General features: G+C 48.6%; 1 protein-coding gene across 5 annotated transcripts; it reads right to left on the reverse strand.

Moving 5' to 3' along the window:
- Window positions 1-242: 242 nt before the first annotated feature.
- PAX6 (paired box 6) lies at window positions 243-22713 on the reverse strand. 5 transcript variants are annotated; one of them, XM_040258940.1, is made up of 14 exons: window positions 22498-22713; window positions 22217-22398; window positions 18387-18463; window positions 17949-18009; window positions 14300-14430; window positions 13464-13505; window positions 13154-13369; window positions 12226-12391; window positions 6358-6516; window positions 5819-5901; window positions 5439-5589; window positions 5227-5342; window positions 2454-2604; window positions 243-1236 (listed from the first exon to the last, which is right to left on the reverse strand). In XM_040258940.1, exons 4-14 carry the CDS (start codon window positions 17956-17958, stop codon window positions 1151-1153), a joined length of 1311 nt encoding a protein of 436 aa, XP_040114874.1. In that variant the 5' UTR covers window positions 17959-18009; window positions 18387-18463; window positions 22217-22398; window positions 22498-22713; the 3' UTR covers window positions 243-1150. The 5 variants fall into 5 exon arrangements, with proteins under 5 accessions (XP_040114874.1, XP_040114877.1, XP_040114879.1 ...); XM_040258943.1 differs by having other exon boundaries at window positions 13355-13369; window positions 22217-22501; XM_040258942.1 differs by lacking the exon at window positions 13464-13505 and having other exon boundaries at window positions 416-1236; window positions 22597-22706.
- Between the last annotated feature and the right edge of the window lie 172 nt (window positions 22714-22885).

The following is a 22885-nucleotide window of genomic DNA, read 5'->3' on the forward strand; positions in this document are numbered from 1 at the left end:
TGTGATTTGATACCTGTAAAAATTACCTCTTAAGGATCATCAGGATTTAAAACAGAGTATGTATGAAAGTAACCATTGGTTTAGAATGTTAATCTAACATGGAAACAAAATTTGTAACACCACACTATAAGGTTAAAAAGAAAATAGTATAATAAAGGAAATACAAAGGCTTTGGCATGGTTTTTACAATCAACAATGGTTAATTTTGATATGTAGTTGTGAACAACTTCAAAACACTTAAGTTTAAAACTCTTGCAAGCACTTTTAATTGATTAGGAATGAATTCTAGATGCACAAAATGATTGGACTGTGAACAGTAATACAACTATATCTAAGAACAATTAACTTTTGCTGGCCAAAAAAGAAACTTATGATTGCATGAAAATGTGTATAAAACATCTATAGAGTATTCTTGTCAAATATAAATGAAATTAACTTTATTATAGAAATCATTCTGAGGATTTCTAGGGAAGACAAATACTTACATTTTGACATAAAACAAATTGGATTATATCAAAGACACACTCTACCTTTCAGCTATCAACTTTTTTCTTCCTTGAATTTATATCTTACCCTTTTTTTTGCACATAAACTTCATCTGTTAACAACCTTTGGAAAACCAACAGATATTTCTTACATAAATCTAGTGCATGTTGTTCCAGGTTTAATTATATGCAAGGAATGATACAAACGTGGAACATCAGTCCATAAACTATGAACAGATGGGTAGAAGTATTCCATATATCTTGATAAAACTCTTAAATTCGTGGCAAAGCTTGTTGATCATGATTTCCTTTTTTTTTTTAAAACAACTTCATGATCAACAGAGATCAAACATCCATCCAGTCTACGTTGTTCTTTTTCATTATAACATACAAATGCCCATTTACAAATAATACACCAAAATGAATAAAAGTTTGGATACCAAAATGAAGATTTGTTCCAACTGACATCGTGCCTTCTGTATACAAAGGTCCTTGTTTTCAAGTCCATTCCCCAGTGGTACACCAGAGGACACAACTGCAGAACTGAAGTGCTTCTAACAGCCATTTTTCTTTCCTTCCTGAACGCCCAACTGCTGTGTCCACATAGTCACTGACTGAATTAACACAATATATTCTTTTTGTTTGTTTTTTTGATTTTTTTTTTTTTACTGTAATCTTGGCCAATATTGAGACATATCAGGTTCACTTCCAGGAACTTGAACTGGAACTGACACACCAGGGGAAATGAGTCCTAGAAGTGGATGAAAGAAATAGCCATGTAGAGATTCCCTTCGAGAGACAGGCATGGAGTATGAATTTATAAGTTTAAAAAAAAAGAATCTTTAGTACTTTCTAACATTTCAAATATATTTTAAAAAATAACTTTCAAGTCTTATAAACAAAAGTAGCACCTTCAGAAACAGAAAACATGTTTACATGCACCTACTGAATCCTAATCCCCCCGCCCAAAAAGGCCAACTCCAGGCCTCCCTGGTGGCTCAGACAGTAAAGAGTCCACCTGCAATGCAGGAAACGGGTTCAATCCCTGAGTGGTGAAGATCCCCTGGGGAAGAGAATGGCTATCCACTCCAGTACGCTTGCCTGGAGAATTCCATAGACAGAGGAGCCTGGTGGGCTACAGTCCATGGGGTTGCAAACAGTCTGAGCACGACTCAGGACACGACTGAGCAACTAACACTTTCACTTTCCACTTGTCTGTATGTTTGGAACTTTAGCAACAAAACCATCCTGGGAAACCAAAGTAGTACTTCTTCAGTTCCAATGAAAAGCACAGAAGAACTGGAAGGACCTGAGAAGTCTTTCCAGTAAGCTCGGACGAGGTGGGGGGATGGCCTTCACTGTTGAGTTTGGCTAATACAATAATTTTTCCTTCTGAAAGATACATTTTCAGGTCTTGCCTTCATATGCAACTTCTGCAACCAAATTCAGGAAAAACAACTTTTTTTGTCAGTATGGCATTAAGTTACTAACTAGTTTGACTGAATTCCCCTTTTGAATTAGTTTTCCCCAGAGAAGCGAGCTGCTGCTGCTGCTACTGCTGCTGAGTCGCTTCAGTCGTGTCCGACTCTGTGCGACCCTATAGACAGCAGCCCACCAGGCTCCCCCGTCCCTGGGGTTCTCCAGGCAAGAACACTGGAGTGGGTTGCCATTTCCTTCTCCAATGCATGAAAGTGAAAAGTGAAAGTGAAGTCGCTCAGTCGTGTCCAACTCTCAGCGACTCCATGGACTGCAGCCTATTAGGCTCCTCCGTTCATGGGATTTTCCAGGCAAGAGTACTGGAATGGGGTGCCATTGCCTTCTCCAGAGAAGCGAGCAACAGAGAGTAAAACACACCATCACACAAGGCCGGCAGAGTCTTTCCAGGTAAACTACGAATGAAGGGAGGTGACCTGGCAAAAGAAGCTGCGAAGGCCACCTCTGTGCAGCCTGTGGAGAGCAGCAGCTCACCTGTGGACGTGGCGCCCGAGGTACCCATTGGCTGGCTGTTCATGTGTGTCTGCATATGTGGGGGGGTGTAGGTATCATAACTCCGCCCGTTCACCGAAGGGCTGGTGGGCAGCATGCAGGAGTACGAGGAGGTCTGGCTAGGGACTGGGGGCTGGGAGGAGAAAGGCAAACCTGTGGTTACCGAGAGACACGTTGCAGAGCCACATCCCCAGGCTCCCTCCTCCCCAGGACTCTGCCAATAAGTCTGAAGACACCCGCAAGTAAAGCACTGGAATTCCACATGGGAACTCTAAGATTGGGCCTCCAACTGGTCCTTCTATTGTCCACTGCTAGAGGAAAGTTGCCTACATAACAAACTTTTTAAAGTACCCAAAATTCAGACTATTGTCCAGCTAGATGGTTGGCACCATCCATAAAATGAATAGAATTTTTGTCCGTTTTCATCTTGGACCTTCGCTGGCAACTTTAGAGAAGTTTTAACACAAGGACTTCCATAAATACATTACCCCTCTCTCACAAATTCAATCTATTAACATTTGGGAATCCAATGGCACCCCCACCCCTTAAACCCTGTTATTTCAATCTTTGAGGCAGAAAACAGCAGGAGGAACTCTGTGTAAAGTTTGATTTAGGGACCTTGGAAGCCTTTCATGGTGGGACTCCTGGATTTAAAGATTCTTGAAAAGGCAGATCAGTAATGATCTCAGGTTAAAGTAGTCAGAAGTGTCAGGAAATACCTAGCCCTACCATGAAAATTTGCTGTGATTTTCTTATAGACCCCAAACCCAAGACTGCGTTTAATCCACGAAATTGTGCTGCTACCCTCTAAATATTTAGAATCATAGTAGTAAAAAGATGAACTTTTATCCTAACTAAATAAATATACAAGGCTAGGACAAAACTCCTCATGAGTTCTCACAGGGCTCTGATGGGGTAGCAAACTTGGGATGAATTAATAGAAGCATAATGTCAGGAGCAAGGGAGATGACACAACTGCTCTAATCTGCAAACTATAGACATGTTTAACATTCCAAGATCCACATCCTCAGAGGCAGTGACACGTTAGAGAAGGTCAGAGAAGGACACCTGCCCCTTATAAAATGGTTGAAGATTTTGGTCAACAGGATAAACTGATAGAAAGACAGGACACCCTCACCCAACTCCAAAAGTCTAAGAACAGTTTTCTCTGAATTGTTGATACTTTAATTTTGTTTTATGAATATATATATGGTTTGAATGATATTATAAGTTATATAATTTTTAAAAATCAGCATGAAATAAATCGACCCACATGGGCCTATATGTGGACACAACTCTAAACAGAATAGCAGCATCTATTTAATTGTTTCTGTTTTCTCATATACACAGTTTTTATCTTCACAGAAACCTAGGTATTGCTAGAATTTATAAAACTGAACAAGACAGTCAGTGGCCTTATTAAAGTCAGAGGATGACTGCTAACATTGAGTTCAAAGAGGCAAGCAGGCCCTCAGGGCCTTGCCAGAATTTCAGCTTGCATTTGTTTCTATCCTGGAATCACTTCCTCCAGGCAACCTTGACTTCTAGAAAATTCCAAGGCAGTTGTAGCCACCCCAACTAATGGGCTGTTAATCCCTTAATTTACATTAATTGCTCTATGGTCTATAATATCCAGATAAAATAAAAATGTGAATAATGCCTCTGAAGCTGCTTATCTAGCTGTTCCTATATTAATCTAAAGACCGTGAAACATTTATTTTAGTGTGATTTGGGTTAGAAATCCAGCCAAAGATGTTCAGTGGAGAATAAGCTATCTGTGTATCCCCTAATCTGTTTCTATCAGGGGCTCATGCTGGCCAATCTCATACTACCCAGCATCTCTAATTGCTGTACAAATAGAACAAGAGTCCTGAAGAAGTCATGGCAGGAGGCCCACCAGATGACCAATATTCTCCCCATCAAGAAACCCTCTGCCTTCAAGGTTCCAGTACACCCTACCTACCTTATACAACTTCCATCATAAAATAGGATTAGCCTAGTTCAGGACCTAGCACATGCAGGGGCCAGTATCTATTTGGGATGGAATTGAGTAGAGGCATCTTGTGATACCAAGTGAATAGCATCAACCTTCCCAGGCAGCTAGTTATGCCAGAAACTCATCACATCATTCACAGCAAAGATACATGATATTTCTAGCAAATACTTTCTATTCTTTTTATTCTAAGATAGAGAAAGAAAACTATCTTTTCCTCTATGTTAAGTAAATCACACTATACAAATATGAATCCCAATTCTGATCCTTTGTTTCTTCCTCACTAGTTTATCACAAACATCCTAAATAACATCCAAAATACCCAAGACTATAAATTTATTTATACAAATACCTGAATATAAACCTGTTTTACCTATATTAACCCCTTACTAGCTAATAATTTGCCAGCATTATTTTCATTTTCTGGTCCAAGTTTCACAAGTTTTACATTTTCTGGTCCCTAAAGCATGCCCCATTCTCATCCAACACCATCAAGTTGACATTCCCAATGAGCAAAAAGCAGATTAACTAGACTGAAAATCAAGTTTTTGTTTTATTAAAGGCATGAATCAATCAGTTAATCAATCAGCTAAAAGACTGGATGGACTGCTTTCATCTTAGACTTCACTGGTCAAGCCAATCACTGTACCGAGAAAGTCTCCCAAGGGTAAACACAGGGCCAATGAGGTCTGCATGCCCCAACCCGCGCCTAACCTCCTCTCCCAGGGACCCGTTAAGTGGGCAATCGCCAGCCTCACTTACTTGCATAGGCAGATTATTCGCCATGGTGAAGCTGGGCATGGGCGGCAGAGCACTGTATGTGTTTGTGAGGGCTGTGTCTGTTCGGCCCAACATGGAGCCAGAGGTGAAGGAGGAAACTGCAGGGAGAGGAACACGACAGTCATGGTGAGAGTCAGAGCCAAGGGCAAAAAGGCTGAAACACACTGATCAGTAGAATTACTATCTCCAGTTACCAGGCGTGGTGGGTTGTGGGATGGGCTGGTAGACACTGGTGCTGAAACTACTGCTGATAGGAATATGACTAGGTGTGTTGCTGGCTTGCCTTCTCTGATTCCTCAGCTTTTCTTCTCTTCTCCATTTGGCCCTTCGATTAGAAAACCAGACCTGGAAATCGGACAGAACAGGTGAGCCCTGTGCCTGCTCCCCACTCCGCCCCATCCCTGACAGAGCCACTGTCCTCCTCCCCGAGTCCCCGAGGGACAGCAAAGCATTTAGCAAACGAAATCTGTTTCTATTTATGCAAACAAAGGACATTCCTTAGAAGTACCTGGGTCTCTAAAAAAGGCAAATGGTATGGGTCGCATGAACACATGAACACACAGTCCCCTGGTACCTGTATTCTCGCTTCAGGTAGATCTATTTTGGCCGCTAGTCTTTCTCGGGCAAACACATCTGGATAATGGGTTCTCTCAAACTCTGAAAGAGTAAGTTGCATTTTCTGTGTTGCACCAGAACTATACAAAAGCCTGGATCAAGCTGATTTCCACCTCCTGACTTCCATCACTTTCAACCAATTCCCTTTAAAATGCTACTACTATTAGCATTGACTGTACTTGGAAGAACTATCCCATCAGAACCATGTTCTATTTTTTTTTGTTTAATGACATTCATTCAAGGTCTCTTCTGTGGCCTGAATTAGCCAAATCATCATTCTTTCTTTATGAGAAGTCAGATTTTTCATCTTTGAATTACTGGTACATGAAAAGAAGAAAGAAAACACATACACTAAAAGAGATGCCCTGAAAAGAAAGAAAGAAAAAGGAAACCTTTTCAGGCCTCTGTGCAAAGGCCCTGGCTAAATTTAGCTCTTTGTACTGAAGATGTGGCATTTACTTTGATTTACTGCTTCTCTACTTTGAAAAACTCCATCACCTTTCTCCAGGGCCTCAATTTGCTCTTGGGTAAAGGATGTTCTATTTCTTTGCAGCTTCCGCTTCAGCTGAAGTCGCATTTGGGCCTCATCTGAATCTTCTCCATTGGAACTGATGGAGTTGGTATTCTCTCCCCCTCCTTCCTGCTGCTGGCAGCCATCTGGACCAAAAAGAACAGGACAGTAAGAGAAATTTGGAATAACTTGGAGTCTCCAAAAGGGGCCTCACATAGCCATAAACTCCAAGAGCAGTCTATTCTCACAGTCTCACCAAAACATTCTCGAGGTAACTGTCAGCCTTCAAAAGACATTAGTGACACATGTTACCTGACCACCATTTTCTGTTTTTATTATGATGAGACTGTGCAACATAGATACTTGTAGAATGGCATTTCTCTGAATGACAAAACGAGTGGTGAAGTTTCCAATTAAAATGATCTTTCATAACTAACCTTGACCCTCCACATGCTTCACCCAGCTCCCTCTCCTTGCAGAATTTATTTACCTGTGGCTGTGTTGGGAAAATAGAAGAGTAATGTTCAAGATTTCAGCTGATCTATAATCAGTAATTCCTATCTAATCAATTAGATGTTGATAGGTTTGTAGAAAATGCTATTAAGAAACCAAACCAAGCTTGTAATCTTAAAAAAAAATATTTATCTAGTTTTTATTTGAATTCTGCACAGTCAATTTCATTTTAAAGGTTGTGAATTTAGAAGTGCTCGCATTGTTCTGCAGTTTTATTCAACTATTGTATGAGTGCGCTTTGCCTTGACACCTATTACGAGCACAGCTGTAATTATATCATCACCAAGAACAGGCTATAATTGCTGAAAATGGAATTTTATATTTAGATAAAAGGACTGTCCATTCTTTGTAATGTGTTGCACCAGAGAAAAGTAAGATTTCTTTTAAATTTTTAACGTGTAATTTTAAAAAAGAAATAGTAGAGAGTTCACTAACTAGCTAAATATGCTATGCTGCAGCTGAATCCTTGGCATATCATTTAAGTGGTACATTTTTAATTAGGGCATTTCCACCACTTTTAATGTAATTTCTATCATTAAACAGGGGAAAGTTTTATTGTTTTCCTTTGCTGCTTGGAGGGTAAGATGTGCACTTGGGCAAACTGTCTCCTTTCGCGCCTTGCTGGAGAGCAAAGGATTCGGTTCTCACTAGGCCTCCAGGGCCACTGCCTCCTGGGTTCTTGGTCTTGGGTCCTAAGGCCCCCAAGAGATACCAATCGGGGCTGCCCCCCCACCATCCTAGCGACTTGGCCCTGGGGGGAGGAGCCTCTGGGGCGCCTTGGTGGGAATCGACTTGGCCAGGAATATCATTTATAACCGGGAGACAATAGGCAGTGCCTTCAAAGAGTTCAGGGAATTGTGACAGGATCTAGTGGGATCTTTTCAGGAACTTTGAAATGTTTTAAAACCCCAACTTTCTCCCCCATTTAAACAGGCGGATTCATCAGCACTGGCCACCATATGGGCCCTTGGAGATCTATTGAGATGACCACCAACACTTGAATAGCGAGGGGCTGCTTTTCAGCACAGCACAATGCCCCGCGAGTAAGGGAAACTATTAAACTCCTGGGGCAGGAGCGTTGGCAAACTTTCGTGGGCAGAATTTCGAGGCCACAATGAGCGCGGACAACAAAAGGATTCTCTTGAGGCGTGCAGCGGGCCACATTGTGTTACAAGAAGCCCAGTCAACAGACTTTTCAGTGAAGTGTGTTAACCCCTCTGCTCTGCTATCATTAATCACTGTCCGAAGAGCGGGCGCCTCAATGCTATTTAGGGCGCTTGGCTGGGGGCTGGAGGGTGGATGGGGGGCCGAGGAAGAGGGTGGGGGGGGCGGCCAGGGACGGTGGATGCGGCCGGGATGTGGGGGGACGCGGGGAGGAGAGGCAGAGGGGATGATGAGCAGGGGGGAGGAAGACAGGAGGGGAAGGAGCAGAGGTCTGGTTGAGGGAGGAGGAGAGGGGAGGGGGTAGAGAAAGGTGGGGCTAGAAAGAGGCTCCAAAGAGGAAGAGGCCAGAAAGGTGCAAGAAGGCCAGAAAAAGAGTGCCGAGAGGAAAAGAGACCAGAGGGTCAGCGGACAAGGGGAGAGACGAAGGGAGATGAGAGAGAGACGGAGACTTGGTAAATGGGCTACTTCGGGTAGTCTGGCGCTACATCAGAAAGGTGGGGCTTGGGGAGGGCTCCTTAGCCGAGCCCCAAGAGCCGCTCACTCACATGTGCCTGCACCAGCGTCTGCGCTAATTTACTGCCCCAAGTTTCATGGTGACTTTTCAACGTGTTTTTCAGGGAGCAAAATGCTGAGCCCCTTTTCTTTTCGGATTCAGTCGATGAGGAAGACTTTAGAAATAGACTTTGGGGGACCAACCAGTAAGGCCCATCAGTTATTGCTTTTGGAAAGCACAAACAGAAACCTGCGATCCTCCAACGTGTAGGGAAGGGACCGAACACAATCCCATCTTGCTGGGGTGGCGGTCACTCAAGACGCCTTCCAGGAGGCCACATCCCAGTCCTTTTTTCTGGCACATTCGATCTCTCCAATTAAACAAAGCTACCCGGGTGTGCCTCGGAAGACCCCCACAGATAGCATTCTCTGCTCACGTTTGCTTCACTGACGCTTTCCTAATTTTAAAACATGGACATGTGCTCACGTTCTCCTTCTTCCTTTCTTCCTCTCCGCACCACCCCCCCTACCCCCCCCTTGCCCCCCCCCCCCCCCCACACACACACACACACACACCACACACTTACAAGAATGAAGGCGCAGCACCGACTTGGGAAGTGATTTTTAAGGGGAGTCATTTAACAGAGGATAAGGAGGGCTTGATTTTAAACCTCTTTGGGGAGAAACAAACAGCAGTGGAGACAGAGACGGGTCAGGAGAAAAGTCGTGGCTGCAGTATCCCTCCAAGACCCCACAGAGCCAGTGTGCACCGCTGAAACCTTGCTACTTTAGCAACAGGGCGCAGCCAGGCGGTGCAGGAGAGGTCACTCTTAAACTGGGTGCCTCTCCTTTTTTTTTTCTTTAGTGGATTTACTTTCCACTCTTAAAAGCTTTTTAGCAAAATAAAACTAGAAGTTGGATCTCGGATTCTCCCCATGATAAACCTAAGTGGCAGACAATTAAGATATCTTCTTTAAAAGGCGCCCCCTCAGAGCGCAAAAAATGGCCCTTCAATGGGCGCCGTCCACCTTCCAGCCTAATCCGCGAGAAGGCGAGTGAAAGCGCCTCCCATTCTCCCAGCCCCGGGACCATCTGACGCTCGGGATAGGATTTGTTTCCTGGAAGGAGAAGGGAGAGAGAGAGAAAGAAGAAGAAGACGGAAAAAAAAAAAAAAAAAGACGCTGGGAAATAAAATCATTCCTTAGTTTCTTAGTGTCTTAATCAGTGAGGCGGAAAACAAGCAAGAAAAGATAGCAACCCGGTTGCGGCACCTTTTCAGCTCTGGAGCGCGGATCAAAACATTGAAGCATCTGTTGAAAAAAGAGACTGACTAAATCCTATAGAAGGCCTGGGTATTACAGGGGGAGGGGGGAGGAGATAAGAAAAAGTGTCTCCGCGATCCCTAAAACCACCAAATCGCTGGAGAATTGGGGGCCGGATAGAGTTGTCTCCTGTGGTTGTCAGCCCACATCGGCACAATTTTATTCACCGCCGCATGGCGTTGATCAGATGGAAACCATATTTGTCTCCCTCTGAGACCTAACCTCGCCTTATGCTTTCGGAGTCATGGACTCTTTTAAAACCCAAAACCGGCTTCCTGGGCCGGGAAAGGGGGCGAGGGAGGGAGGGGGGGCCTTCTTAGAGCCCAAAGAGCCAAGGATTCCCGGCATGTCAGCCGTGGCCACCGGTGCCCTGTGGGCCCTGCACCCGGGCACTCCGCGCTCGGCTGGCGTGACCGTCCTCCCCACGCAGCGGGGACCAGGCACAGGTGTGGGGGGGCAGTTGGGGGAGGCTTGGGGAGCGGGGGGCGGGGGCCGGGGGCAGAGGGAGAACCGGCAGTTGGTGAGCCAGAATGCTCTAGCAACTGGGTGCCTGAAAGAAAGTTCAAAGCTCCAGAACGAGCGCCACCTCCCGCCCCAGCAAACAGAAGCCCTCGCGCCCAGGGCTCAAGCTGCCCAGGCCCGGTCACCGTGTCCCGCGCCCTCCTGGAGATTTCTCTGGCAGACGAGGCGGCGGGGTGGGGTCACCCGGACCTCAGGTTGGGGTGGGGCTGGTGCTGGGGGCGAGCAGTGGGAGTGCGCCCCTTGGTGTGTCCGGTGTGCGCACGTTGGAACCCTACAGTTTCAAAGGTCAGGTGAGGGTATGGAGGTCACGCCCTCGTCCTCACCAGAGGCCGGAGGCGGCCAGCGGGGAGGCAGCGCCTCCTCGGGGGGCAGCCTGCCGCACCCCGGGAGGCCGAGGTTCGGCCCGATCCGGGCGAGCGGGCGGGCGGGTCGCCCAGGGGAGCCGAAGCCCTGCGCTTCGGGAGGCCTCGGCCCGGCCGAGCGGCCGCGCTGGGAAACACCGAGCCAGCGCTTTGCTCCCTATCTTCCCAGTGTCCGTCCTATATTGTTTTCTGCTCTTAAAACTGACATGTCTAATTGGCAATTGGTGCCGAATCGTGTCCAGAGGTCTCTTGTGGAACATTTCTACAGCTGTCTCCTTCAACTAGACGCTTATTCATGTCGCCTTAATGAGAAACAAAACGTTCTCTAATGAGCAATTACAGAGCGACAGGATTGTTCCCATAACAAATTCTTGCGAGTGACAGAAGCATCCTTTGTACCAGATATTTCGCATACTGTTACCGATTTTCCCTTCCCTCGCCCGGCTCCGTGGAGGCGCGGGGCACCCAGATTGGGTTGAGAGCGCACGGAGGCGAGGGCAGCCCCGTCAGCGTCCCCCTCACCGCCTCCCCTGGCCGGGAGCCCCCAGGCTTGGTCGTGCTCCGGGGAGTGAGATTCCACGTCCCATTATCCCTCATATTATCTCCTTGTCACGAGGACAACAAATACCGATTAATCTTCGGAGTAAACTGTTTCCTATTCTTGACCAAGCTACCTCCGGTGTGTGGAGGGGAGGGGCGGGGAGAGCCAACCGACCCGACCCCACCCCCGTCTGCTCCTCTTCCTCCTCCCCTTCTCACAGAGCCTGCAACGCTCAGATCCTATCTTTCCTCTCAGCTCCAGGGTAGCTCCCGGTACACCCAAGTCTGGCTCACAGAAGCCTCACCCCACCTATCTTATTACACAGTCGCCACCCACAAAGAATGAGAACTAGGGGCCCAGAGGAGTGGAGGGGGTCCGAACCTAGAGGGTAGGGTTGCTTTAGTTGGGAAATCAACATTTCCAATGCCCCATCCTCAACTTGGCCCTGCATCTCACTGTTCACCCTCTTATACACCCTACTCATAGTCACATAATTTGTCAATTACAGCAAAAAGCAAGATGATACAATTATGTTTACCTTGCAGTCTGTCAGTGTGTTAACTTGTCACACTTCTACAGCAAGGGGGCTCTCTGTGCATTTTAATGGCACATTTGAATAGGGCACCACGCAGCTAGCTCATACAGACACACACCTACTCCTGCCCATAACACATACTCAAGCATGCATGCACACACACACACACACACCAGCCACATTCATGCTACTTCGGACTACACAACCCTTGAATTTCCAGGCCAACCAGACAGTTCAACAAATACCACCTAGATACAGCACAAGTCAATATATCCCAAGCCCTTGAAGAACTCCCACTACGTTCTCCAAGCACTAAAGTCCAGAGAGGGAAGAGGTTGGAGGAGAAGAGGATACTCAAGGGCTGCATATATGGAGAGTTTGAGGATGGGTGTTTGGGTTTTTACCTTGTGTAGGTTGCCCTGGCACTGATGTTCCCGGATACCAACCCGGGCGGGTGCCCCAGCTTCCGGTCTGCCCGTTCAACATCCTTAGTTTATCATACATGCCGTCTGCGCCCATCTGTTGCTTTTCGCTAGCCAGGTTGCGAAGAACTCTGTTTATTGATGACACCTGCAAATCAAATCAAGATCAAACCAAATGGCAGAGTCTCCTGAAGACACAGTTGCCCTATCTTAAGTCTCCATCTCAGGATGCCCCCCTTTAAAGAATTACCGCTAATACATTAAAAAAAAAAAAACAGCCATCCTGGGACAGTGGGTGGACTTGCAGAGACATCGTGGAAAGAATGCCAGCTATCACTCTGGGCATGGAAACTGAGTTGGGTAAAGAGTTGGAAGACTAGGGAGGGGTCCTTCACTGTTGCTCAGTGTCTTTGGTGACATAACTCACATGGCTGCTTTTTTATTATTGTTGCTGTTAAAGAGTCCCCCTCTCCAATATTAAGACTTGCCTTAGAGATTTCTTTCACTGTTGTTTGTTTTTATATTAGGACAGAAATGGATGTTTGATTTCTGAAAGAAGGTTCAAACAGCAAGATGTGGAGGAAGCTTGCTTGAATCTGGTTTTCATTTTCATTTTCCTTCTAGATTTCAGTGACTTTCTCCAGGTGCCTCCACTCTCTACCTTGCCGCATGCAAATACGGTGACTAACCCTCCCACACTGACTCCCATTTCCAGAAGATCAATAAAAAGGTCAAGGTGCTCCTCTCAAGACCCCCAGGTACAGAGGTGACAAACAGAGGTGGAGCAGAGAGGAGAGAAAGAGAAAGACACTGGCAGGAAGGAGAGCAGGGGGACGTAGAGAAAGTGATGGTAAAGAGGGAAGAGCATGGAGCTTAGGGCAGGGAGAGGGAATGTTCTCAGTGAACTTACACTTGGTATGTTATCGTTGGTACAGACCCCCTCGGACAGTAATCTGTCTCGGATTTCCCAAGCAAAGATGGACGGGCACTCCCGCTTATACTGGGCTATTTTGCTTACAACTTCTGGAGTCGCTACTCTCGGTTTACTACCACCGATTGCCCTGGGTCTGATGGAGCCAGTCTCGTAATACCTGCCCAGAATTTTACTCACACATCCGTTGGACACCTGCATAGGGGAAGTGGACAGAAAACCACATTATTAATAATTTCAAGACAAAAATAAAATTGTTTAAGTATGCATTAAACAATGACAAGCTTACGTTTTGATTGTCCAGCACTTGGACTTTTGCATCTGCATGGGTCTATAACACAAAAATATACCTTCAATGGTATGAGAACTTACTGTAGAGAGCTTTTTTTCTTAAAATTACATTTGTAGCCCTAAAAACTACAAATAGGATGATACTTTCAAACAGTTTGAACTAAAAAAAAAACAACCTAACTTAAAAGTTTTTAAAACTGTTTTTGTAAATAAACACTGCCAGAAGATGCATCAAAACGAAGTCAGATTGTTTTGTGCTGATCTTGCTTAAAGTGGTGTTATGTCCTAACGAGTGAAGGGGAAAAATAAACTGAATCTTTAGTTATTTTTCCTTTAAAAATATGCCCAATTGAGTAAATGTGAGTTAGGGAGGGAGGAAAACAGCATTCGTCTTTTAAAATCAATATATATTCTTCATGAATATGAAGAAATAAATATCTCAAACCCTGAGAGGTAAGCATGGGGTGAGGGAGAAGGGGATGAAATTATGCAGATTTATATAATTCATTTTATTACAGTTCATAAACTGTTACCACAAAGAACGTTTTTAACAAAGGAAAAGAGAAAGGTTTTTTTGTTTGTTTGTTTTTAATTCACACCCAGTTTTTTTCTTAAGCAGATGAATTCTCTTATGTGACTGACCCAGGTTGAAAGAGATCGGGAAGGATGGTGGAAGGAAAGGGGAAAGCAGAAGGCAGGGGAGTGGGGTGGGGGCTGGGATGGGGGGTGAGGGTTGGGGTCCATAATTAGCAGCGTTTACAGTAAGAAATGAAGAGAGGGCCTTGAGAGTGGAGGGCCGCGGGGGCGGCGAATGGGGCGGCGCCGGAGGATCACCTGCAGAATTCGGGAAATGTCGCACGGCCGGGCCCCGCTGTGAGCTAGCTCTACGATCTTCTGCCGGGTGGAGTCCGGCAGTGGCCGCCCGTTGACAAAGACACCACCGAGCTGATTCACTCCGCTGTGACCTGGAGAAAGGGAGAGGAGAGCAGAGCAGAGAGGAGGGGAAGAAGGGGCAGGAAAGAGAAGAAGGGGAAGGAGGAGGTGGAGGAGGAGGCAGGAGAAGAAGAAAAGACAACCACAGTGCATCCTCAGCTCCCTGCCAGCCCTGGCCAACCTCAGTCATCAGGTCCCTGCTCTCGATGGAAAATGACAACAGGACCTCGAAGCCATTCCAGGCATCGGGCAGCCCAGCCCAGACACAGCGGAGCTCCTGCCCACCGACTGCAGAACAGAAGCACGGTGCAGACACATGTAAGAACACACGCACCTCACTACTACTTACTGCTTTCACTCCAGAACCCCCAGCCTACTGCTGCCCTCCAGAAACACCCCAGCCAGTCTTTGAACCCGCAAGGTGCAAACAATCAGCTCAGAAATATTCTCCCAAAGATCCCCTCTGAGTATAACGAGAAACCACGAGTCCTACAGAAGCCCCACTGCATCTTCAAGCTCCCTGCATTGTTAGAACTGCGATGGCAAACCCTACAGCTCTTCAGTGCTCCCTCAGATGCTAGAGTCCAGAAACACTTGCTGTCATACTCCAAACTCTGGTGAAGCACCAGGATTAAAAAAAAAAAAAAATAGGAGAAGAAAAGGGAATGGAGTAAAGAAGAACCAGAACAGCAAATCTGTAGCTAGTGAACCGCAACCTGGGTTCAGCACCTCCCAGGCAGGCTTCCTCAAGCCCCTCAGATCGGCTCCAGCCACAAAGTAGTCTGGCTGCTACGGTGGGGCAGAGGTCTGGGAGTCTGTCTGCACCAGCTACAGCTCCGCTTTTACTTCCGATGCTAAATTCGGCCCTCCCCACAGCCCAGGACAGATAGGAGCAAAAATCAAAAAGTGAAAAGAAAAGGGAAAGACCACACCACAGTGTCCCCTTCCCTCCTTTATCTGGTCATCTCACAACCTCACCCTATTGTCTAAACTGAGAATAGGGAGAAGGAGTTAGCACCCCTGTAGCCCCCCTCCCCAGAAACCACAGGCACACAAATAAAGCCAATTGCCAATTTCCACTTCCTTAAAATTCTCCAACCTGCAGCCCCGACTCTAGAGAGCAGCCCTTCCAGGAGATGTGGCTCCCCCGCTCAGCTCTCCTCTCCTCTCCTCTCTTCTCCTTGGAGCCTCTGATAAATTGACTCCAGGAGCCTGAGCTTCTTAGCAATAAATAAGCTCCAAATATAGAAGAGGGGGGAAAATATGATGAGCCTCTCTGACATTTGTCTTTAAAATAAAACTAGCTGCACGTCAAGTTTGAGCTTAATTTCTGGAAATAGGCGGAAGTCGCTCCGGATCATGCATGGAAGGCTAATTGAAAAGATCAGTCGGGGCGCTTGTGGCAGCCTTGTCACTTTGTGACAGTGCTCCGCTCCGGGAAATTGCATCGTCACGACAAACGGGACCGTGATAAAACGACCCTTTCCGTCCCTATTTGTAGATCACTCAGATGAGATTGAACTGCACTCGTTTCCCCTTCAAGGGGAGCCGCGTTTTCAGGGTAGCCGAAGGCTTGGGGCAGAGTCGGCGGGGGGGTGCTGACTGAGGGGGCGTGCTGAAGCCTCAACTGGATGAGAAGTGACAGGCGTTTGGGGTATCTAGGCTCCCACGGGCCGGGCTCGAGCAGGGACATCGCGGGGACACCGCTTCTCCAACAGAGCGAGGCCTAGACCCCGCTTCTGGTTTCTCCTAAATTCCCTTTATTGCCTTCCTTTGCCTCTAAAGAACTTCTGCTGCTCCCTTTGGGCAAAGGACGCCTTCCCGGAAAAAGAAAGGCACTCCCAGAGAAAGATCGAGAAAGACCTTCCAAACTTCACGCGCAGCCGAGGCAATTCCCAATCTGGGAATGCCAAGGCGTATGAAGCCGCCTAATCCTAGACCTCCCTCTTTCCCCCTCCCCACCACAGGCAAAAAACAACAATCTGCCCGCCACCTCCGTGGCGACCGCCGGCGGGTGCTCGCCCAGGGCCAGGTCGCCTCTGCCAGCATCGAAATGGCAGCGAGGAAGCGCCGCTCTAAGTTCCCCTTCAGAGGTTAAGCCTCAATCATTGTGTCCCTTCCCTAGGGACGGCTGGCGCTCTCGCCCAGTGGCGATGATTATGCGCCTAGAATTCGACCGCGAAGCATCTAATAGGAAAACATATGGTGTCAATTTGGATGCTCTGCGCCTCGCGCACACCCGGGAGCGAGCGGCACAAAGCCCTGCAGGCCGGCCCGCGACCCCGCGCCCCTCGGGGCCCGCCAGCCAGGCCGCAGCGGCAAATGCTCAGCGCCGCGCGCCTAGGGCCGGCCTGCCCGAGAGCCTGCGGCTGGGGCCCTTGTGCTGGAGAGGGGAGGACCCAGCAGCCAGGAAGAGTGGCCAGAAGCCCGAGCCTCGCCAAGGAGGGTTCCTACCGGGCCAAGTCCCCGGGGCCTGGCACGTTCTGCACAACTAATCCGCCTTTCCAGCTCGGCGCCCGCTTTGCGCCCTCTCCTGCGCTTCACGCCCTCCAGCCGCTGAAGGGCCAGGGGACAGGTAGCGGCTGCAGGACAGATGGATCAGGGGCTAGGGACCCCTTTCAGTCTGCAGTTCGGCAAGGGAAGGTTTCTAGAAGATTTAGGCTTTCAGGCACTCCATACAGCGGAGCCCTTAAACCGCCTCGGGGCTCTGCACCTCTACCGGGGCCTAGTTTCACTGGGCCTCCAGGCTCTCAGGCCCGGTCTCAGATTCGTCCTGCCACAAAGCAGCTCCCATGTACTGAGCAGGAAGATGGGATGGGGGCCCAAGGGGTCTATGCAAAGGGAGGACGGGAGATGCAAGAGCCAGGGAATCAAAGGCACCCCGGGCCCGGAATGACTAGGACGCACACAGTAGCCACCAGGGCAGGGCTGCTCCAAATCTTGGGCTCGATCCCCACTCTCCTCCCAGACCCAGTAAACCTGCTCTCGCCGGTCTGCGCCCTCTAACAGTTCCACGGTTCCACTACCAACTCCACCCCACCGCAGGCCTGGGTGCCCCACTTCCCTGGCCTTCCAGGCCCCTCGCCAGGGTGGCGATGGGAGGAGCTGCTCTTAGGGTGACTGGGGGAGAGGAGCCCCCCACCCGCCCCAGACGGTGGAGACCTTCAGTCTTGACTAAGCCCAAGGGGCCTCCTTCTCGCGCTACGACGGCAAGAGGACTCCGCCCCGCCCCGCTCAGTCCAGCCCCCCTCTCTGGGGTCAGAGCCCGGGCAGGGGCGGGGAGGGGGTGTGAGTTACAGGATTTGGGGGGATGGGGTTTCTCTACGGCAGCTTCGCAAACTCTTGCGGGCTGTTCTCAAAGGCCCAGCCCCTGTTCTTCCAGTAGGAAGCAAGAGAACAGACGCCCTCCCCTCTTGGAGCAGCTGCCTCGGTCCCCGGGCCTCTTCCCTCGCGCCCCCGGCCTGGCCAGTGCGGACACCGACCCTCCCCCGACCTGCGCGCCGGTCTGCGCCTCCCCCGCCCGAAGTCCAAAAAGACCAGAGGCACTTACTGTTCTGCATACTGGCGCTGGCTGGGGGCCGCGGTATCCCACGGGGCTCGAATACAGGGCTCTGTTAGCAAGAATATAGGCATTAATTCTGGGCCGGCACCAGGTAGGCCTACCTCCCTACAGAGGGTGTCCTGGAAGCAGGACAGGAGAAAGCCTCTTCTTTAAGGAAATAATCCACTCCATCAGTTTGGGGCTATCGGATCAATAAGTTTGGGCAGATCAGCTCTGCACTCCAGTACGTGCAAAAATCTACTTTTTGCATTACAAATACTCCAGTATTCCCAGTCTGTTTGCCCCATATCTCTTAGTAGTTAACCCTTTAGTCAGAAGAATCCATGACTTGATTTTGAATTTTTTCTTCCAACTGAACAACAATGAAGAAGAAGCATTCTGACTCTTTCAGGGTGGGGAACCCAAAGCAGCCAGCATGGAACTTGCCTGAAATCTGGGATGTCTGTCCACTCTCACAATAAAAGGTCTCACACATCTGCGCGCCCCTAGTTAAAGTCTTCCCCCTAAGACAAAACAGAAGGAGAGAAAGATACATCAAACTATGACTCAAAAGCATAGATCATGGACTCTCCAATCCACACTCTCAGAAAGAGAAGAAAAGAAAGCCATCTTGGGCTCAAACTGCCATAAAACTCTAAATCCCAGAGCTACACCCACATTTCCAGCAGCCTGTCCTGCAAAGGTCTCCACGTTTTGATAGTGGCTGCTCTGACCCGGCTTTGGGCGATTTGCAGAGCCTGACAATTTAGGGCCCCATTTTGCAAAAATACCAAGAACCAGGGAAATAAAAGGGGAGAACAAGAGAAACAGCAGGGTTGGGAGAAGAAGTCAAGAGCTGGGGGAAGGGGGGCTTATACCTGAAGTTTAGAGGTGAAGCACAGGGGACCCTGGAACTTCAGAGAGCTTGAGGGTACAGGCTGGGGCCGCTTGGGAGGATGTCAAAACCATCACTCCTTTCAAGAATTTCACTACCCCAGTTGCCCCAACCCCCCCCACCCCAAGTCTTTGGTTACCTCTTTATCCTTCACTCTCCCCCTCAAAGCTTCCCAGTCGGCTTGATCGCCATTCACTTCCCATTCTTTCTGGGACTTTGCAAGTGGCAAGCCCAACTTTTTCCCCCCCAAACCTCACTTATTGTGATTAACTTCTCTTTTGGTGTTTAGATCTTCCCTCCTTTTACTGTACTGTGACACACGCTGTCTACCTCGCCTCACTGCTTTAAAAAGTACAAACAGGAGGGGGTGAGCGTGGTCGACAAAGCCTACAGAGAGCGAACAATGGCTTCTATTCTCCAGCTCTCCCCAAACCCAAAGAGCAAAACTGAATCTCCATAACTAGCAACAGAGCTTCCAACCAAAGGTACCAACAACTCACCAACCCATACAGGGAACAGAGGGACACTTCTCGCTTTCTAAGTCCTGACCCAGTGCTAGTCCCCCAAGGTGAACACCCCCTCCACCACCACCACTCCCTGTCTTCTCTTAAGAAGAAGGTTCTGGGTGGGGGAGAAAATAGAAAAGTAATTTCTTGTTATAAATATCTGGAGGTAATTGTGTTACTGGTGTGAGTTGTTAGGGGCTGTAAAAAGATACAACGGCACCGTGGGGAGCTCAATTGGGAAGAGAGAGTTACAATAAAGAACCCATTCAAAGGTTTGCCAAAAAAAAAAAAAAAAAGTAAAATAATTAGTCACTTTCCCTGCTTAAAAAAATTAAAATATTCATTCTTTTTTGTTTTGCCTGTTATGATTATTAATTTTGCCTGCCTGCAAGTAAAGAATTCTAAGAAGCAAATTTTTTTTTCTTCAAGGCTATTCATGGTCTAATTTATTAACTAGCTGGGAGGCAGCTTAAATCCATAAAAATAAACTTAGAGGACTTTCCTCTAGCTTCCCAAGGCAGTTTCCCAAAGCCTCTCTCCTGTTTCTCCATCCGGAGACCAAGTCAAGTCCAGGAGAGGCAGAAAAACCCAACTTTGTGCAGAATGCCCAACTCCCCCCATACACCAAGTTGGATTCTGAAACTGCAAATAGTAGCTGGTGGGGAGAAGGGGGACTGAAATTCCCCTAGAAGGGTAAAACTTCCTACTGTAACCTATACCTATACTTAACCACAACCGAATGCCCCCATCCAGGTTGGTACATTCTTGGAGCCATTTTTTAAAAAATCACTAGCTGATTCCAGAGAGGCCTAACCGATTAATTTTCCAAGCAGCTGGGAAGGTGGAAGCATTTCAAATCCTGGTTTTGCTCCTTTCCCACCCTCCTCTCAACTAAGAAGCTATCTCATTACTTAAGTAATCGTTAACACAGTGCAAAAGCAACCCGGGAAGCCAGGCATCCCACACCCGGAAGCAGTCTCGCTCGGAGACTAGACTCCCCCTACCTCAGCCACAGCTTCAGCCCCCCAGCTCAACCTGGGGCTTCCTATAGCCCTAGCCCAGTCAGAGACCCATCTTGGAAAGGAAGGGAGTCTCCAAACACCTCGGAGTCGCCTTGCCTTGGTCCACTAGGCCACTGGGCCACTGCCTCCCTATCCCAGATCCAAGCCTCAGCTTTTGCTGCTGTTGTTTTAATTACTTCATTCTCAAAACCATCTCCAAACTTCTTAGCTGGGGTGAAGGGGAGAGCTCACTTTTGGCCCTCCCCGTCCCCAGCCAAAGAGTAATTACCAATTAAGATGACAAAGTTTTACTCTCTAGGGCCAAATAAGATAACAACTAATCAAATTGCCTTCAGACGTTTGCAAAGGTCACCAGCTATAAAAAATGTAATGTCAACGGCAGCAACTATTATTTCTCCTCCGTAAACTCGCCAGGCTTTCAAGGTCTTTGCTTTTCATTTTCTGCTCCCATCCCCTCCTCAAATCTTCCCAAGTTCTAGTTAAACCTCCCGTATGGCTTAGGGAGCTTTAGATAAAATGAGAAAAAAAGAGAGAAAGAGAGAAACCACCATTCACTTTGTTTTTAAACTTTCTAGAAATCACTCATGACTGGAGGGCCGAGTTTTAGCACTCGAAAAAGAAAGCATTTCCACTTGAAATTCAACTCCATTTCCCCCAATTACACTTGCTAAAATTCAGGGCTATTATGGTGCAGGGAGACTGAGAAAATCTGCACAAGGAAAGAGGCAACAACTTTATGAACTTTGAAAAGACACTTTTTCTCCTAGGGTCTTAGAATCGAAAAGCTCTCGAATTACTCAGACTAATTAGCAGGGAGAAGATGTGATCAGACCAACGGAAAGCCACTGCTTTCATATTGATTTTTCTAAAGGCCTCACAAAGGAAAAAATGAGGAGCTTTGAATTAAAAAAAAAAACAAACTACCTTTCCACCTCGAAACTTGTTGAAACGGCAACACCAGCGGCAGCTTTGTCAGAGGAAGACAAGGAAAAATACCCACCGAACGCTGGGGGCCGGAGGACAGGGTGAGGGCGAAGGTTGGGGAAAACCCGGGGCGCAGAGATTTTCCAAGTTCCGAGCTCTGCGCCCAAGTTGGGGGCGAGAGCCTGGGGGTTTGATGGAAGCTGACAATCCTCCCGTTCGGCTCCGAGCTCCCTCGGAGCGCGCGTACCACCGCCCGGGCCTGGCAGCTTCCTTCCTGGCTCCCGCTCCCTCGCTCTTTCTTTTGGCCTCCGGCGTGGGGCTGCAGTGCCGACTGATTGCTCGAGCTGGCGGCGGGCGCGGCGGCCCGGAGCGCTCGGGTGCCAGCGACTTCCTCGGAGCCCGGGAGAGCGCCGCACAAAGCCGGAAGGGCGGGCGGGCGGCGGCAAGGCGACCCGGTTCCCTCGGCGCTCCCTCGGCGCGCGGCTCTCTGCGCGCTCGCTGGGCCCGCGACTGGACAAAGCGGCCGGCGGCGGCCGATCGCTGCAGCCGTTCCCGGGCCTGTGGCACCGCAGAGCCTCTTCGTCCTCTCCGGCCGGCCGGGAGCATTTGGCAACGCTGTGGCCGGGAGCCGCGGCGGCTGCGGCGCCCAGAGGCTTGGTCCTTCCTGCGAGATCAACCCGCGCTGGGGTTGAGCGAGCCGGCCTCCCGGAGCCCTGTGTTGCTCCCGCTCACCGGCGGTCGCCCTCTGACGCCGGCTTTCGCTGGAAGTAGAAAGTTTGGGCTCCTGCGTGGAAACTTCTCCGGTCCAACTCTCCCGGCGTAGCAGTGGGGGAGGGGACGGGCGAGAGGAAGGAAGGAAGGGGGGAGGAAGGGGGAGACCTGCCTGAATATTGCAATAAAAATGAAGCAAGAAGAAAGAAGCGGACTCACCTTTCTGAGGCATCCTCTCTGGTCAAAGCTCCTGTCAAGAGTTTTGTTTGATTTTTTTTCCCCCTGTTGTCGTTGCTTAAAGACCACAACGGTTTGAAATGACGGTGTTTTAAAGGAGTTGCTGGCAAGAGTTTTCTCCACGGACGCTGCTGATTTGGTGTGTGAGAGCAATTCTCAGATCCCTGGGAAGGAGACAGAGATTGACAATAAAATGGGCTGTCAGCGGCTGGAGAGTGAGAGATAAAGAGTGTGGGTGAGGGAAGTGGCTGCAGCCAGCACACCTATGCTGATTGGTGATGGCTCAAGTGTGCTAATGTGTGTGTGCCGGGCGCCCGGCCTCGCCTCCACCGCTCCTCACTGGCCCATTAGCGAAGCCTGACCTCTGTCATCATCCTCCAGCAAAACACTTCCTCCTGCGCCTGAACCAGAGCGGGAAATGAGGCCGAGCCACGGTTCGCTTTTCAAACCCACTAATCACTCCGCAACATGCAAATGCACGGATCGCTCCCACACAAAATATTGCTTTATGCAAAGCAGCGCCGGGGCCTCGCGCCAGCCGATTGGATGCTCCCTCTCCCCGCCTGGTGCAATTGGTCCGTTTGTTTGAATATGAATACACTTGTTTTCGGCCCCGCCGGTGTGTCCCCGCTGCTCTCCCCGGCGCTGGGC

This window comes from Oryx dammah, unplaced genomic scaffold (assembly GCF_014754425.2).
Source record: "Oryx dammah isolate SB20612 unplaced genomic scaffold, SCBI_Odam_1.1 HiC_scaffold_17, whole genome shotgun sequence".
Lineage (NCBI taxonomy): Eukaryota > Metazoa > Chordata > Mammalia > Artiodactyla > Bovidae > Oryx > Oryx dammah.

Excerpts from the sequence above, each read along its gene's own strand:
- PAX6 (XM_040258940.1), bottom strand. Across the intron at positions 13,370-13,463 it reads AAGTGCTGGACAATCAAAAC|GTGTCCAACGGATGTGTGAG; the intron begins GTAAGCTTGTCA and ends TCCCCTATGCAG. Across the intron at positions 2,605-5,226 it reads CGAATAATCTGCCTATGCAA|CCCCCAGTCCCTAGCCAGAC; the intron begins GTAAGTGAGGCT and ends TTCTCCTCCCAG.